Here is a 17,245-nt window from a genome sequence, read left to right as displayed (position 1 = left end):
TTTAGGTGGCAGGAAGAGCAGGTGCAAAGGCCCTGAAGTTGGAGGGCTGTTGGAGTGCTTGAGGAGCAGCAAAGGAGTCAGTGTGGTTGGAGCAGAGTGAGCCAGGGGGAAAAGGAGGGAGGTGAGGGCAGAGGGAACAGGCAGATGCGCGTAGGGCCTTGTGGGCCCCATTGAGGGCTTTGGCTTTTACTTTGAGTTCTCAAGAGAGAAGCCAGGATGGGTTGTGAGAAGAGGAATTTCATGAAGTCAGGTAAGTTTTAAAATTATTATTATTATTATTATTATTATTATTATTATTATTATTGCTGCTGCTGCTGCTGCTGCTGCTGCTGTGGTTGTTAGTCGTAGTATTAATATTAGCATTCCCAGGTTAAGAGGAGCGGCAGAGATCTGGATTTTGAACCGGGATTGAAAGCCTCGCACTCACCCATCTCGAGAAGCCGCCCTGCCACCGTCCACCAGGGGGCTCCAGAGGCCGGGTTCCCGTTTAGGGAGGGGGGGGCGCCTGGTCCCGCCTCCCCCGCCCCTCCCTTCCCTCCTCCCGGCTCTGGGCCCCACCCGGCTCAGACGGCTCGGGACAGGACCTGGAGCACAGGCCGCTCCGCGGGCGCCTCGGATCCCCGCGGGACCCCCGTCCAGCCCGCCGCCCGGTGCAGCCGCCTGCGCGCCCATCGGTGAGTGGTCCCCGACCGCCACTGTCGCCTGCCAAAGCCCGCCCGGTCCGCGGAGCCTAGAAGCCTGATTATTCCCCTGCCGCCCCCAAGACTCTCAATCCCCACCCCCCGCAGTGTGTAGCGCTTCCTCAGCACCCCGTTCCGTGAAACCTCCTTGTCTCCCTCCAGCTCCTTCCAGCCTGTGCCAGTGCCCCCCTGACCTCCCTGTTCCTTCCCCTCGTGCTCAGTTGCTCCCACTCCCAAGTGGTCTTCCCATCCTCTCAGACAGAAGAGATGCCCTCCTTGGAGTCTCCCTCTACTGACCTCACCCATCTCTGTCCTATTTGGCCCCTCCTCCCACTCAAGAGCTCCTCTGCTACTTCGCCAACGCAATGGCCTGTCCAGCTACCTCTAAAATGTCCCTCAGACCCCTCCCTGCCCAGGACACCACCCAGGCCTGCCCCTCTCTGCCAACATCCCAGGTCCCAGCTCCCGCCTCTCCTTTATCTCTCTGACACTCTTTCCCCTCTACTCCTTTTCCTCTCTATATATTTATTTTCCTTTAAGTATCATTGTGATTTTATGGGTTTTAACATTTTTGATATGCAGTTAATTTTGATGCTCAAATCGTCCTATCTTTGGCCAGTGGGAACTCCTTTAGGCTGGTCCAATTTCCCAGTAGCATGTCCCTTACATCTTTGCCCACCTTCCCACTACCTGATCAGGCTCATTTTGTTCTCCTGCTCCGGCCTTGGAATCAGTCATTTCTACAAGAAGCTCTGTTTTTGTTTGTTTAATGGAAAATGGTATTTGGAGACTCCAACCTGACCAAAGCCTGGTTCTGTGAAAAGATCAGTAAATTATAAGCATCCACTTAGACTGATCAAGGAAGAAAAAAAAAAGAAAAAAAAAGACACAAATGATTGATATCAAGAATGAAAGAGGGGACATTACTACAGATCCTACAGAGAATGAAAAGATAGTAAGAGGATACTGAAAACACAGTCTGGATGGGGGTGCTTGTTGCTGCTGAGTTGGCAATTCTCTCTAACACAGACCTGTGATAGGAGTACATGTTCCAAGGTCAGGTTGCCTGGTGTCCCAGACTGAGCGTTTTCTAACCAAGTGATCTTGAACAAGTTATTGCTATCTTTGTGAGCTTCCTTTGTGCATCAGAAACATGGGGATAATAATAGCCCTACCTTACCACATTGTTAGGAAGATTAAATGAGTTAGAGCAGCATCTGGCATGCAGTGATCAGAAATCTTCATATTCTTGGGATCACCTGAGGCCCCTCATGACCTGGGTGCACTCAGCCAACCCTTCAGCCTTATTTCTCACCCCTCCTGTGTCCCGCAACCTGCTCCATGCCGTTCCCAGCTCGGGGCCTTGGCACACACCATCCTCTCTGCCCGTCTTGCACAGGATCCTTGCTGTGCATGGAAGGGAGCTGTTCAAAAGTCAGCTCGGCCAGAGTTTGCTGATCCGTGGTCAGTTTACTGTGTCCGCATCTGGTGCTCATCATCCCTTGGTCTCCCATCATCAGTCTTGCTACTTCCATCATCCCACAACTCATCTCTTTCTCTTCCTCAAGCTGAAATCACCATCTTCCTCCGGGAACCCTCACCTCCTGCCCTCCCGTGCTCTCTGCTGCCCCCACCCCACCCCCAGCCAGTTCTCCCATCCTCCTCCACCCATCCCACCTTCCGGCTCCCTTCCTTCTCCTCCTCCTCCTCTGTGAGGCAGGCCCCCAACACACCCTGTGCCCCTCTTGCAGGCAGATCTCCCCCAACCTGTGCCCATCTCCATCAGCGAGCCCAGTGGGGAGCGTGGAGCCACCATGTTCAGCTGGATGAAGCGGGGCGGTGCCCGGGGCCAGCAGCCCGAGGCCATCCGCACAGTGACCTCGTCCCTCAAGGAGCTCTACCGCACCAAGCTGCTGCCCCTGGAGGAGCACTACCGATTCGGCGCCTTCCACTCGCCAGCCCTGGAAGATGCCGATTTCGACGGCAAGCCCATGGTCCTGGTGGCCGGCCAGTACAGCACGGGCAAGACCAGCTTCATCCAGTACCTGCTGGAGCAGGAGGTGCCAGGCTCCCGCGTGGGGCCCGAGCCCACCACCGACTGCTTCGTGGCAGTCATGCATGGGGACACCGAGGGCACCGTGCCGGGGAACGCCCTTGTGGTTGACCCGGACAAGCCCTTCCGCAAGCTCAACCCTTTCGGGAACACCTTCCTCAACAGGTGTGCAGCTTGAGAAGCAGGGGTGCATCTCCCTGCCTCTGCCCCCCAACCCCTGCCTTTGTTTCTTTCTTTCGCGCTCCAATTCCCTCCTCTCCTCCCCCTTCCTGCCTCCTCCATTGAAGCCGGTGGCCAGCCTGCCCCAGTCCACCTGCCCTCTACCTGGGCGGCCTTGGGCAGGTGACTTCATGTCTCTGTGCCTCTCTTTTTTTTTTTTTTTTTTTTTTTTTTTAAAGATTTTATTTTATTTATTTGACAGAGAGAAATCAAATCACAAGTAGACGGAGAGGCAGACAGAGAGAGAGAGAGAGGGAAGCAGGCTCCCTGCCGAGCAGAGAGCCCGATGCGGGACTCGATCCCAGGACCCTGAGATCATGACCTGAGCCGAAGGCAGCGGCTTAACCACTGAGCCACCCAGGCACCCTCTCTGTGCCTCTCTTATCTTCAACTGGAAAATGGGGGTAACCATAGTCCCACTTCTGTATGAGGTGCTTATTAGCACAGCACAAGGCATAGAATAAGTGCTCAGTAAACATCAGCTCTGGGTTAATTAATTAACTTGTTTATTTATTTATTTTGGTTGTGGTTCTTATTCTCTGTCCCGATCTTTTGAGATTCTTCCCTTCTCTGTACCTGAGTCCCCCACTGTGCTGTCCTGGTTTTCCCTTCTTATGGGTCCTCTCCTGCCTCTCCCTGCGCTGACCCACGGCTCTCCCTCTGCCTCAGGTTCATGTGCGCCCAGCTCCCCAATCAGGTCCTGGAGAGCATCAGTATCATCGACACCCCGGGCATCCTGTCAGGCGCCAAACAGAGAGTGAGCCGGGGTGAGTGGGCCCGGACTCCTGGGTCTGAGGGAGACGGCAGCTGGCTCTCTGCTCGGACATGGGCCTGCGTCAGCTGGCGCAGAGCTGGCTGGGTGGCAAAAGGGAGCCCGTGGAAGGCTGTGCTGCTCCATGTCTGTGCATGCCAAGGGGACAGGGGAGGCATGGGCGTGCACACGTGGGAGCAGGCCTCAGCTCCGTGTCTGGGCTGGTCTGGAGGATGAGGCAGGGAGAGATCAAGAGAGACGGAGGGAGACACGCGAAGTCAGAGAGAGATCCCAAGTGTGGGCAGCCTTAGAGAGAGACCCAGGAGACTCAGGGAGGAGGCAAGAGGCCGAGCACGGAGGCCCTGGGCTCTGGGCATGTTCCTGGCTTCACCTCTGGGCCGCAGATGGGGCTGAGCAAGGCTTGGGAGGGGGAATCTGGGCGCAGGCCAAGACGGGCCTGGAATTTATAAACAGCTGTGCAGGGGGAGCGGCTGAGGGTGAATTCCAATGGGGCCTCCGGGGGAGCCGGCCCCCACCCCTGCCTAGCCCGCACCCCACCCCCCCCCCAGCCACCCCGCAGTGTCTGCCTGGCCAGCCTGGGACTGGGTAAAAGGAGTCTGCCTTGTGGGGCAGAGGGGACAGGAGGTTGGGCCACCAGGCAGGGCGGGAGCGGAGGGTGACGGCGTCCCTGGCTGCTGCCCAGCGGGCGCGGGTCCCCCTGGGAGACAAGCAGGGGGCAGCTGCAGAAGCAATGGGAGGGCGAGCGGCCAGTACGAGGGGGAAGACAGGAGGGAGGGGCTGGGAGTTCCTGGGGCGCCGCCCCCCGGAGCTGGGCCTGTGGGAGCAGGAGGAGAGAGCAGTGAGGGGAGCCGGGTCAGGGCCGAGGTTGTGGGAAGAGGAGAAAGAAGGGAACGGGGTTTCTTTCCCTGGCAGGTTGGGTAGAGGAAGAGGAGGAGAGTCTGTCGGTCTGTCTGTGTGCAAGTGTGTGGGAGGTTGGAGAGAGCACAAGGGTATGTATGGGAGTCCGCATCTTGGAGCCTGTGGCTATGATTGTGTCAGGATGTGTGCGCACGTGTGCGTGCATTGGTGGGAGGCGTGGCTGGCTGCCTCTCCCTGTGTGATTGAAGCAAAGGGGGGGGTCTCTGGTGGGGTTCAAATCTGGTCCCTGCTACTTTTAAACCACGGGCGCTGGGCAAGCCACTCATCTCCCTGTTTTAGTCTCCTCATTTGTAAAAGGAGGGTAAAAACAGCCTCAGCCTTGTAGGTGGCACGGGGGGTTCACGTTCAGTGTCAAACCTGTGAAGCACTTCGGTGTGCGACACACAGTAGGCGCTCTGGGTGTGCGGTCAACTGTGTTCCTGGTGAGTGTCATAGCTGTGCACCCCGGGGACTCTGCCACGTCTCCTGCTCCCGCGCTGACTCAACCTCCCTCCCTTCCTCCCGCCTTGCATGAGACACACTTTCCAAATCCTGGCTTGTGTGTGTGTGTGTGTGTGTGTGTGTGTGTACGCTGGGGAGGGAAGGAGGTCCTAGTTCCCTGGCACTTTCTCCCCACAAGCAGATTCCCCCTCCCCCACCCCATCAAGTCCCAAGGGGCCACAAGGACCCTGCTCCTGCTGGACAGGGTGCCCCCAGCACCCACTCCTCACTAGAGCATAGGGACCCATGCAGACTCCTGCTCCACACCTCCCACCCATGTGTCTTGAGTCATTCCCTCAACCTGTCCATGCCTCAGTTTCCTCATCTGGAAAATGGGGATCACAAAAGCACCTGTCTCCCGAGGGTGTTTTGAAGATCCAACTCCATGATTCAGGGAGAGAAAGCAGCAATGGCAGGGGAGTCAGCAGCAGCTTCCTGTTCTGACAGGTAGCACCTTGTCCCCCAGGTCACCACGGTGTCCCCGGTTCTGAGAAGCCCTTCTTGACTCCCCAAGGCTGGGTCAAGTGCCCCCACTGGGCTCCTAAGTCTCTCTAGGCTCCCCCTCCCTGGCCTGACCACTCTTGGGAACGGGTCTGTGTCCTCAGTGCCTGAGCTGAATGAGAGAACAGGACCAGGATGGCTCTGGGGACAGTTCCTGAAGGGAGACCTCCACTGCACCCCGCATGTGTCACAACTAAAACTTGTTGAGCATTTACCGAGTTCCCAGACTGTGTTTCCTTGTTTTTTTTTTTTGTTTTTTGTTTTTTTTTTAAGATTTTATTCATTTATTTGACAGAGATCACAAGGAAGCAGAGAGACAGGCAGAGAAAGAGGAGGAAGCAGGCTCCCTGCTGAGCAGAGAGCCCAGATGCGGGGCTCGATCGAGGACCCTGGGATCATGACCCAAGCCAAAGGCAGAGGCTTTAACCCACTGAGCCACAGGCGCCCCTGTGTTTCCTTGTTTTAACGGTTTATTTTTTTATAGATTTTATTTATTTATTTATTTATTTATTTATTTATTTATTTTTAGAAAGAGCGAGAGGGAGAGAGAAGGAGAAGGGAAAGAATCTCAAGCAGATCCACACTGAGCTCAGGGCCCAATGGGGGGCTCGATCCCGCAACCCTGAGAGCACGACCTGAGAAGCCAAGAGTGGCGTGCTTAACCTACTGAGCCACCCAGGCTGCCCCTATTTTAACAGTTTAATTCAGGTATACACTGACATGCCTAAAGCTCGCCCATGTAATTTATTCTTACTTATTTTATTTTTTAAAAGATTTTATTTATTTATTTGACAGAGAGAGAGACACATCGAGAGAGGGAACAGAAGCAGGGGGAGTGGGAGAGGGAGAAGCAGGCTCCATCCCAGAATCCTGGCATCATGACCTAAGCTGAAGGCAGAGGCTTAACGACTTAGCCACCCTGGCACTCCGAGCTCATGCATTTTAAAACAGGCACTGTTTTAGGCTCTTTACAGATAAGCTTTTTTGGTATATTATATATTAGCTCATTTATATTCATTTCATCTCCACAACAGCCCTCCAAGTCGCATTCTGTTAGGACCTCCATTTTACAGAAGAGGAAACAAGTTCAGAGAGGTTTCCTACTTGCTTAAGTTCACACAGCTGGGGGGAGTGGGGGGTTGGGCAGAGGTGAAATTCAAACCCAGGACTTCCTGACCGCTAAGTCAGGCCTGCCCCCCCACTCCACCCACCGTGGCTCCTCTCTGCTCTCCTAAGCCTCGCTTGCTGAATATGTGAGTGAGCAGCAAAAGCGAAGGGTGTGAATGAATGAATGAACCAAGGAATGAATGAATGAATGAATGAATGAATGAAGCCTCTTGAGACAGGTACTCTATGAAGGCCAGGACTTGTCTCTGTGTCATCTGTGGTATCTCTGGGTGCCCAGGATAGGGCCTGGCACACAAAAGACTCTCTGTAAATATTGTTAAATAAATTCAAAATATTTACCATCTCCTCTGGTGAGAGCCGAACTAGAGCCAATGTGAACTCTTCAGTTGCTGGATTGTGGGGAGATCCAGAAGCCTTAGGGAGGGGCTGGGGTGATGGAGGCACTTGGAAGACCCCCGGGGTAGGGGGAGGTTCATAGGGGCACAGGGAGTCTGTTAAGAAACACTTCAGTATTTTAACAACCCGTACATCCAGACGGGGGCATGCCACTAATACCTGCCTGAGGAATGAATGAAAAGGGGGCAGATGATGGCCCTCTGTAGCCAGGGGCCAGAGGGATGGGGTAATTCTGAGGGCCTGGGGCCAGAGGGATGGTTTAATTCTGGGTGCGGGGGTGGGTGCAGAGCTGCAGGATACTCTTGGGGCCTTGGCTGTTTCGCCCAGAGAAGGTTTTCAAAAGTTAACAACCTGAACATCCGTACAGTCCACTGTCCATCCAAAGGAGTGAATGCTTGCGAAAGGCTGGAGGGTGCGGGGCTGACCTCAGCCCTTTCCACCGCTTCCTCTGTGTACCTCCAGGCTACGACTTCCCAGCCGTGCTGCGCTGGTTCGCGGAGCGTGTGGACCTCATCATCCTGCTCTTTGATGCGCACAAGCTGGAGATCTCTGATGAGTTCTCCGAGGCCATCGGCGCCCTGCGGGGCCATGAGGACAAGATCCGCGTTGTGCTCAACAAGGCGGACATGGTGGAGACCCAGCAGCTGATGCGCGTCTACGGGGCGCTCATGTGGGCGCTGGGCAAGGTGGTGGGCACGCCCGAGGTGCTGCGCGTCTACATCGGCTCCTTCTGGTCCCAGCCCCTCCTGGTGCCGGACAACCGGCGCCTCTTTGAGCTGGAGGAGCAGGACCTCTTCCGAGACATCCAGGGCTTACCACGTCACGCTGCCCTGCGCAAGCTCAACGACCTGGTGAAGAGGGCCCGGCTGGTGCGGGTGAGCAGCACATGGGGTGTGGTGTGTGTGGTGTGTGTGTGTGTGGAATGTGCAGGCAAGGCTGGAGCATGGGGGCAGGAACTGCCCTTGCCCTGCCTCCCATTGCTTCTACCTCAGGGCCTTTGCACGTACTTTTCCTGCTTCCTGGAAACCACCTCTTCCTTGCCTCCCTCCCACTTGGCTCACTCCCCACCTCCTTCAAGTCTTTGCTCAACAAGCTCCAGAACATTTCCCTGTCTGCCCTCCCTTCTGATGACTGTAAGTCCCTCCCGGCTCCCATCATGTGAGTCTTGCTTTATCCTTTTTATCTTTCTTTTTTTCCCCCCCAAAGATTTATTTATTTATTTATTTGACAGACAGAGATCACAAGTAGGCAGAGAGGCAGGCAGAGAGAGAGGGGGAAGCAGGCTCCCTGCTGAGCAGAGAGTCGGATGCGAGGCTCCATCCCAGGACCCCGGGATCATGACCTGAGCCGAAGGCAGAGGCTTTAACCCACTGAGCCACCCAGGCGCCTCTGAGTCTTGCTTTATCCTTGTTGTAGTTTCCTTCATAGCATTCATTGCTGCCTGGCCGGACATTGCCCATTCACTGGGCTTCTGGGTTTACTGCCTGTCTCCACTCGCATGAAAGCGCCACTGAGCCAGACGTCGCGATTTGTTCGCTGCTGTATCCCCAGCACCTGGCACAGAGTTTGTGCTCAGTGAATATGTATTGAATGAATGGCGTTGAACCAACACTCTTCATTTGACAAAACCTCCCCTATGCCCAGCCTGCGTTAGGTGGTATTGAGGACACAGCAGTGACTAAGGAAATTCAGGGGAGGAGACAGACTCATCCCCAGACAGTGATGACCCATCATGGGCCGGGCTGGTACATGGGGAATTGGGGTGGGGGACTTCTTGGAGGAGATGGCATCTGAGCTGCAAAGTGGAGGAAAGGGAGGATGAGGAGGGGAAGGAATTCTAGACCGTGGGACCAACAAGTGCGTGGACCAGAGATGAGAAGGTGGCCAGTTCAAGGAAGAGGGAAATTGTCAGTGTTGAACCCTGTGTAGACAGTGCAAGTAACTGAATCTGAGCCCAGTGAGGTGGGAGTCAGACCACCCAGGGCTGTGGCCTGGAACCTGCGTTTTGTCCTGAGGGTACTGGGGAGCCATGGAAGGGTTCAGATTACAGGAGAGATAGGGTCTCACTCAGGCTGCCTTCTGGTAGAGGAATTTAAGGGCTGTTAGACTGAGGCTAGAGACCAAGGAGGAGCTTGGGGACCGAGGAACAGAGAGGAGCCTGGATCCAGAGCAGGGCTTTGGGAGGGGGAGGAGAGCACTGGTTTGAGAGCGATTTTGGAGGCCAAATGGAACATTCACAGGGGAGGCTGCCAGGGTGGAGGTGGGGCAGGAAACCGGGCAGGCAGGGAGGCCTAGAAGGCTATGGGGGGTGGAGGAGCCTGAGGTGTTGGTTTAAGGAGCAGCAAAGAAGGGGTGAGTCAGGGCCCCTACCCCCACCCCAGGAATCCTCCCTGGGAGGGAGCGGCCCAGCAGGGCCTCGGAATCCACCTTTCCCTCCTCCCCCTCCCAGGCTCTGGACCGTCTCTGTGTCTCTGTCTCTCCGTGTGTGTTTCTCCTCATTTCTACCTCTTTCCCAGCGGCCATCTCTTCCCTCCTATTCCTTCTCTCTTTCGGGCTCTTCCTCTCCCCTTCCCTCAGTCTCTGTCCCTCTCTCCTCGCTCTCTCCTTCTGTCTCTTCCTCCCCTCTTCTTATTTCTCCCTCTCTGTCTTCCTCCGTGTCTCTCTGAGGCCCTACTCTGGTTCGCCCTGGTCCCCCACGGACCCCTGGCCCCTGGCCCCCGGCCCCTCGAGGACGAAGACAGCGGCGGGAGCTGGGGCCCAGGGCCGTGGGACAGAGGGGCGGGGCCGGGCCGGACACCTGGTGCCCCCGCCGGGCAGGAGGCGGCTCCGGAAACCCGGACAAACCCCGGAGTCCGGGACCCGCGCCCCGGCCCAGCCCGCCCTCCCACCTTATCTCTTCCTGGCACCTTCCCCCGCTTCCTCTCTGGAAAAGCCATCAGCGCCCTCCCGCCTTCCCTCTTCTGGGTCCCCGAGGAGCCGCCTTAGGCCCCGCCCCTCACATCAATTGGCCCGCGCTCACAGGCCCCGCCCACCATCCTGACCACGCCCCTGCCCCACTGGCCCCGGACCCCTAGGGACCATTCCTTCCCCTCCCTCCCTCGACCCGTCTGTGGCTCTCCAGTGCCCCTCACACAGGGTCCAACTATGACCAAGCCTCCCTATGCCCCTCCGCTGTACCATGTCACCCACCCATTCCCCACGTGTGATTCCGGCACACTTGGTCTGGCCATCGAGCAACAGTTCACACCATTTACCTTCCCAAACACTCAGGACTCTGAGTAGCTACCCCTCAGTGCCTCGGTTTCCCCGTCTGTACGTATAGGGAGTGGATGAGTCACCCGGCGCTGCCCTTTGGTTGAAGTGATAGCTGCGAGAAGGGGTGATTTCACTGTTTTTGCGATACTGGAGGCCAAGATCTTGTGGGTCTGATTCCAAAGAGGCCAAGATGCCCTGAACCTTCTTACCAAGCTTCTCTGAGGCAGCCCCGTGATATTCATTCAACAAACAGTTACCGAGCACTACAACATGCTTCTGCACTCTGTTGAGCCCTGAAGTTACAGCAGGGAACAAATGAGTTAATGCTGTTTTTTTTTTTTTTTTTTTTTTCTTGTAGAATTACTTTTTACTGGGGAAGTGGGTATTAAACAAATGAATCTATAATATCATACAGTATTGTATGTGATAAGGATCAGGAAGGAAAATGAAGCAGAGGAAAGGAAACTGGCAAGGGACTGTTTTAAGGAGGTCAGGGAGGGTCTCCCAGTAGAAACCTGAAGGAGGGAGAGTGATGGTCTGGGGGAGGCCCTACCAGGCAGAGGGAACAGTAAGTGCAAAGGCCCTGAGGCAGAACAGCCTGGAAGGAGGAGCCCAGGGTGGCTGGAGGAGGCAGAGTGGTGGAGTTGGGAGGACATGAGGTTTTAGAACCAGCCAGGGACCGCCAAAATGTTTAGCATTCTAAACCTATGATTCATTGAGAGAACTTTCAAACGAATGTTTTCCATTGAACCTTTAAGACCATCTCATGGTAAAGCAGTTAAGCTGGGTTAAACATGCTCCCTCCCAGTCCTGATTGCCCCCACCGCCTCACAGTGCCTCTTCCCTGGAGGCAGCCCCCATGAGGAGTTTCTTGTGTCTTTTTACAGATATAGTCTATTTTTATTTGAGCATATGCAGTTAATTACTGAGCTTCCTGCTCAAAAATGCGAATGTTCACAATTCTGCCCTTCTTGTTTATTTTTTGATAACTTTGGAGATTGGGGCTCAAAGGTTCCCAAGTTCATTGCTACCCTCCACAAGTATTTCTTGAGTGCTTTCTGTGCATATTTTGCCGGTACTGGGGACAGAGGGAACAGATAAGGTCCCAGCCCTCCTGGAGCTCCCATTCTGATGAAAGGAGACAGAATAAGTAAGCCACGAGATAAGCAAAATAAGGATGGGTTGCAATAAACATCATGGGGGCCAGGGAAGTGACAGTAGAAAATAATTGGATGGCGGTGGTTGGGGCACCTGCTTCTCATAGGTTGGCCTCTGTGAGGAAATACTGAGGGAACCAGCTTGGGGAAATCAGAGCAGAGTAGTAGGCAGACAGTGGCATGTGCAAAGGCCCTGTGGCAAGAAAAAGATTAGCATGCTGGTACAAAGATGGCAGGTGAGGAAGCTGACATGGGGCTGCAGGGAAGGGTGAAGGATATGGGATAAAACACTAGGAGCCAAATCCTGGAGGGCAGCAGTTCTCAAAACTTTCAGTCACAGGAGCAAATGACACTCTTGAAAATGATTGAGCGCCCCAAAGACTGTATGGGTACATGGGTTGAATCTGTCTACATTGGCCATACCAGAAGTTAAAACTGAAGAAAATGTTTAATATTCATCTAGTATTATTGCTGAACCAACAATAACCATGTAACTATTAGTAAGCAGCAGTTAGTGGATTATAAATGTTATGCATGAGTTATGATAGTTCAACTTATATTAATAAGGATAGTAGATATTAGAAGATCAGGGGTTTTTTTTAAGATTTTATTTATTTATTTGACAGAGAGAAATCACAAGTAGGCAGAGAGCCAGGCAGAGAGAGGAGGAAGCAGGCTCCCTGCTGAGCAGAGAGCCTGATGCGGGGCTCCATCCCAGGACATTGGGATCATGACCTGAGCCGAAAGCAGAGGCTTTAACCCACTGAGCCACCCAGGCGCCCCAGAAGATCAGTTTTTAAATAACCATAAGCCTAGGACATGGGCTAAGTCCCATATATTTTATGAAAATTATCTCCAAATAAACAAACAAACAAACAAAAAATTACAGAGGACGGTGGCCCGGTTTTACATTTTTGCAAGTCCCTTAAATGTCTGGCTCCTGAGAAGACCTCTGCATTTTCACATCTGTTCCTGCACTCAGTCAGTTACAGTATCACGAATCCTGTTGGCTTTAAAAACTCCACTGCCCCCCCAACCCAGGGAGGGGGAATGGGAGCACAAAAGACACATAGCACCTTGGTATTGTAATAAAAATAGTTTTGACTATGTGAACCCCTGAAAGAGGTTGGGGAGGGGAGGGAATCCCTGGGGTTCCCCGGACCACACTTTGAGAATTGCTGCCGTAGGGACTTGTCAGCTATGGTCGGAATTTTGTACTTGGATAAAAAGCAGATGGAGACTTTGGAGCTGTGTCTCATGATCTGGTGTTGTTTCCTAAAAATCAGAAAGACCTCTGCAGCCGCTGCTGCCTGGAGAAGGCATGGTAGGGACAAGAGAAGCCAGAAAACCAGTGGGGGGCCTGCTGTGTCTCCCCAGGCTGGCAGTGCTGCCAGGGCCCATGGGGTTGCTGGCCCCTGAGGTGGGAAGCAGTGAAAACAGATGGGGTCCGGGCCCAGATTCTGCTGGGCGTCAAAAGACGGAGCTGTCCAGGAATGTGGACAAGGCAATCTAGGCAGAGGCTCCAGCTGGTATGTAGATGGGGGGTGGGGAGTGGATTGCCTAGGAAAGGAGGGGCCCTTCTGCTCTTGCAGCAGCTTCTCACCTGGAAGGGTCAGAATGCACATTTTCAGGCCCCCTCCGGGCCACGCGGATCAGGAGCTCTGGGTTCGGGGCCCCGGGTGATGACACTGTCCTCCCGCAGGTCCACGCATACATCATCAGCTACCTGAAGAAGGAGATGCCCTCCGTGTTTGGAAAGGAGAACAAGAAGAAGCAGCTTATCCTCAAGCTGCCCGTCATCTTTGCCAAGATCCAGCTGGAGCATCACATATCCCCCGGCGACTTTCCGGACTGTCAGAAGATGCAGGTGGGAGGTTGTCCCCAGGAGCGGGGTTTGGAGGGGCATGGGGGGCGTCGGGGAGGCGGAAGGGGTCAGCTTCTGTGGGCTTCAGGGTGGGGCCTTGAGAACAGAAGGGATGCAGGGCAGGTTCTGGAAAGCACCTCCTGCAAATGGTTCCCTGAGGGCACGGTTTTGTGAGTTAGGACAAGGAAATGAAGACAAAACCCCAGGGAACCTCGGCTTCAATAGGATGGAAGTTTGTTTCTCTCCATAAAGTCCTAGAAGGTGGTCTGGTTTGGTGCTTTCCAGAGCCAGGGACAGCGTCCCCTTTTCTCTCCGTTCTCCTCCCATCCCTGGCCTCCAGTTCCAAGATCCCTACATGGTACAGAATGGCTCCCAAACTCCAGCCATTCTGTATGCCTCCCAGCCAGCAAGGAGGGATGAGGGAGAAGGGGCGGAAAGCTCCTGGTCCAGTCTCTCTAAGGACACTTTCTAGGATGGTGCTGTCCAATAGTACTTTCTGCCATGATGGAAATGTTCTGTACTCTGACTTCCAGTTTGGTAGCCGCTAGCCCCATTAGGTTTTATTTAGTTTTAGCTCAGTTAAATTTAAATAACCACATGTAGCTCCTCTACTGGAAAGGACAATTCTAGAGACCTGTGTGTGGCACCAAGCTGGGGGTCTAGATCAAGTTTCTCAGCCTCAGCACTACTGATATTTGGGGTCAGAGCGTTTGTGGTCTGGGGTGTCCTGGGCATTGCGGGATGTTCATATCCTCCTGGCTTCTAGTGCTAGTAGCATGCCCCAGATGTGACAATCAAAAATGTCTCTAGATCTTGCCAAGCATCCACTGGGGAAGGGCAACATCTCCTGTTGTTGGGAAGCACGGGGCTAGATAAACAGCAGCTAATACGATTACACTGACAGTTCTGGAACGCTTTATCCAGATGAATTCATTTAGCCTTTCCTACCCCCCAAGGGAGGGGAGCGCTAATGTTATTGAGCCGTTTCACACATGTGGAAACCGAGGCCCAAAGAGGTGAAGTCACTTGCCTGAGGACACACAGCTCCTAGGTGGCAGAACTGGGTTGGGACCTGGGCAGGCAGGCCCTGGAGTCCAGACCCCCGCCAACCTCTACCCCTTTGTGTCCAGATCAGCGGGCTTCTCTGCCTTGGTGCTGGAAATCAGTGCGGTCCATGAAACGGATCGGTCTGTGCTGTGAGTCTCCTGGTGCAGGCGACTCAGAGGGGCCGCGGGACAGAAGCAGCACGACTACAGATCCAGCCGCATGGCTGCTCTAGAAGAAGTCATCTTCTGTGGGCAGGGTGTCCCCCAAGTTCCTGACAATCTGGCCATCCCAGGCTAAACCTCCAAACTTGGCAGCAAGCCACGCTCCCCCGTTTCTGTGAAATGGGGTGACGGAACTAACGGCAGGAATGGAATTTTCTCGATTTGCACCAGGGTGGGGGTGCCGGCCAGCTGCAGCCTGGGGTGCCACAGAGGCTGGCTAGAGCCAGGGCTGTGCTCAGGAAAGGCTGGGACTGATATCGGAATATTGAAATCCTTCTCTACCAGCTGGCAAGTCATCAGAGGGCCCCCCGTCCAGTAATTCTGGGGGCATGCCTGGCACAGGGGGAGGGCCCCCAGGACCCCGCTGCCCCAGTCTCTTCTGAGCGGTGGGTGTCCGACTGGGACAGGCGGGTTGTACAGGTTCGCACCTCTCCGTCAACACCTGCCGCCCAAGAATTCCGCTGCCCCCTGACTTCTCAGGGCTCCTCTCTCCTCCCCCCTCCCCCGCAACAGGAGATGCTGATGGCTCACGACTTCACCAAGTTCCACTCGCTGAAGCCGAAGCTGCTGGAAGCCCTGGACGAGATGCTGACCCACGACATCGCCAAGCTCATGCCGCTGCTGCGGCAGGAAGAGCTGGAGAGCACCGAGGTGGGGGTGCAGGGCGGCGCCTTCGAGGGCACTCACATGGGCCCATTCGTGGAGCGGGGGCCCGATGAGGCCCTGGAGGACGGCGAGGAGGGCTCGGACGACGAGGCCGAGTGGGTAGTGACCAAGGACAAGTCCAAGTACGATGAGATCTTCTACAACCTGGCGCCGGCCGATGGCAAGCTGAGCGGCACCAAGGCCAAGACCTGGATGGTGGGCACCAAGCTCCCCAACTCGGTGCTGGGCCGCATCTGGAAGCTGAGCGACGTCGACCGGGATGGCATGCTGGATGACGAGGAGTTTGCTCTAGCCAGCCACCTCATCGAGGCCAAGCTTGAGGGCCACGGGCTGCCCGCCAACCTGCCCCGCCGCCTCGTGCCGCCCTCTAAGCGGCGCCACAAGGGCTCTGCGGAATGAGCCAGCAGCCCTCCCTCCCTCCCTCCTGCCCTGCTGTGGCCCCAAGCGCCAGCCGGCTGCACGCACACCCCCACCCCAGCCTGCACGCTTGCCACCTGCCCACCTTCTCAGTTGTACAGCTGGGCCTCTCTCCACTCCCCTCCGCCAGACCATGGGGACCAGGGGAGGGGCAAGGCTTCTCTGCCTGGCCCATGCCCCCTACCCTCACGTACACTTAGGCACATCATGGGGACATTAACACACGCGCACGCGCGTGCACACCCACACACAGAGGCGTCGATTCAATCATTGTTCATTCAAGTATTTATTGAGCACGTACTACGTTTGGATGGGCAGGGATTGTTCTGGGGCCCGGGCCTTACAGCAGACAGCAACCCAGACACATGCATCTGCCCTCAGGGGGCTGACATCCTCAGGAGAGAGCACCCACACCGTCACACAAATGCACACAGACACACACCCGGCCCTAACCAGTCTGAGCCCCAATTCTGGACAGAACCCCTTGCCTCTCCCCATAGTTCAGTGGCCATCCGGTTGCAATAACCAACACAAAGACCCCCTTCCTCACTTCTTGCCCATCCAGCCCACAACTCCACCCTGTTCTCAGGCCTTGGGACCTGGGAGCTCAGAGGGGAGACATTACTTCCTCAAAGGGACCCCTCTTCAGCTCCTCTGCCCACTTCTGGGCACACCCCTTTCTTTAATAAGGATTCTCAGCAAACAGAAAAGCCCCTTGGAGCTTTGCTTCGCCCAGACTGGGTGCCCACTTTGAGGTATTTTTGGCCTCCGCCCACCACCCTGGTTTGAAAACCCAGCCTGGAGGTCCCCTCCCCCAGGCTCCCCACCGTTGGTGGCCTGAATTGTAGACTGAGGCACAGCTCCTCTGCCAACAGCCCCTATTTAAGTAGAGCCCCTACCAGAGATAAAGGCGCCTGGGCTTTATTTTAGTCCCCTTTCTGGGGATGTGTTGGGGGGAGGGGCTCTTGGTGCTATAGCCCTCCCCTCTCCTCCCTAAAGGGACCCCTCCCGTCCTGCCCTCTACCCTTTGGTGCCTTCACCATATACTAGTGCTTGGGGATCCCATGGGAAAGATGGGGAAGGGTGACATAGGTGGGGATGATGCCCCCCCACGATGCTCTCGGGGATTCCCACACCCATCAGCACGCACCACCCCCCAACCCCGCCCTGCTCCGACCCCATGCCTAGGAGGGGCCTGTGAACCGAACAGCAAACAGCGTTCCCACAGAGCAAATAAAGCCAAGGCTTCTTTCCACGTGGAAGTCACGCTGTCTCGGGGTGGGGGGGGGAATCGCTCTCTCCCTGACTCCCCCGGAAGGAGAGCCCCGGGCAGGGCTTGAGTTTGGTTGGGGGGGGGTCTCCCCTCCAAGGTCCCAGAAGCGGGGCGGGGGGTTGGAGGCCATGACTCAATGCTGCAGAGTCTGATGACTCAGGCCTGGGCTGGGGGCCAGACCGACATATTTTCCGAAGA

At 55.3% G+C, this 17,245-nt stretch overlaps 1 protein-coding gene across 1 annotated transcript; it reads left to right on the top strand.

Moving 5' to 3' along the window:
• The first annotated feature begins 541 nt into the window (after positions 1-541).
• EHD2 (EH domain containing 2) lies at positions 542-17,029 on the top strand. Its single transcript, XM_059151395.1, has 6 exons — positions 542-674; positions 2,432-2,898; positions 3,622-3,719; positions 7,610-8,022; positions 13,262-13,426; positions 15,205-17,029. Exons 2-6 carry the CDS (start codon positions 2,495-2,497, stop codon positions 15,754-15,756), a joined length of 1,632 nt encoding a protein of 543 aa, XP_059007378.1. The 5' UTR covers positions 542-674; positions 2,432-2,494; the 3' UTR covers positions 15,757-17,029.
• The last annotated feature ends 216 nt before the right edge of the window (positions 17,030-17,245 follow it).

The sequence above is a fragment of the Mustela lutreola genome, chromosome 16 (assembly GCF_030435805.1).
Source record: "Mustela lutreola isolate mMusLut2 chromosome 16, mMusLut2.pri, whole genome shotgun sequence".
NCBI classification, from domain to species: domain Eukaryota; kingdom Metazoa; phylum Chordata; class Mammalia; order Carnivora; family Mustelidae; genus Mustela; species Mustela lutreola.
This window is presented reverse-complemented; position numbering and strand designations above follow the sequence as displayed.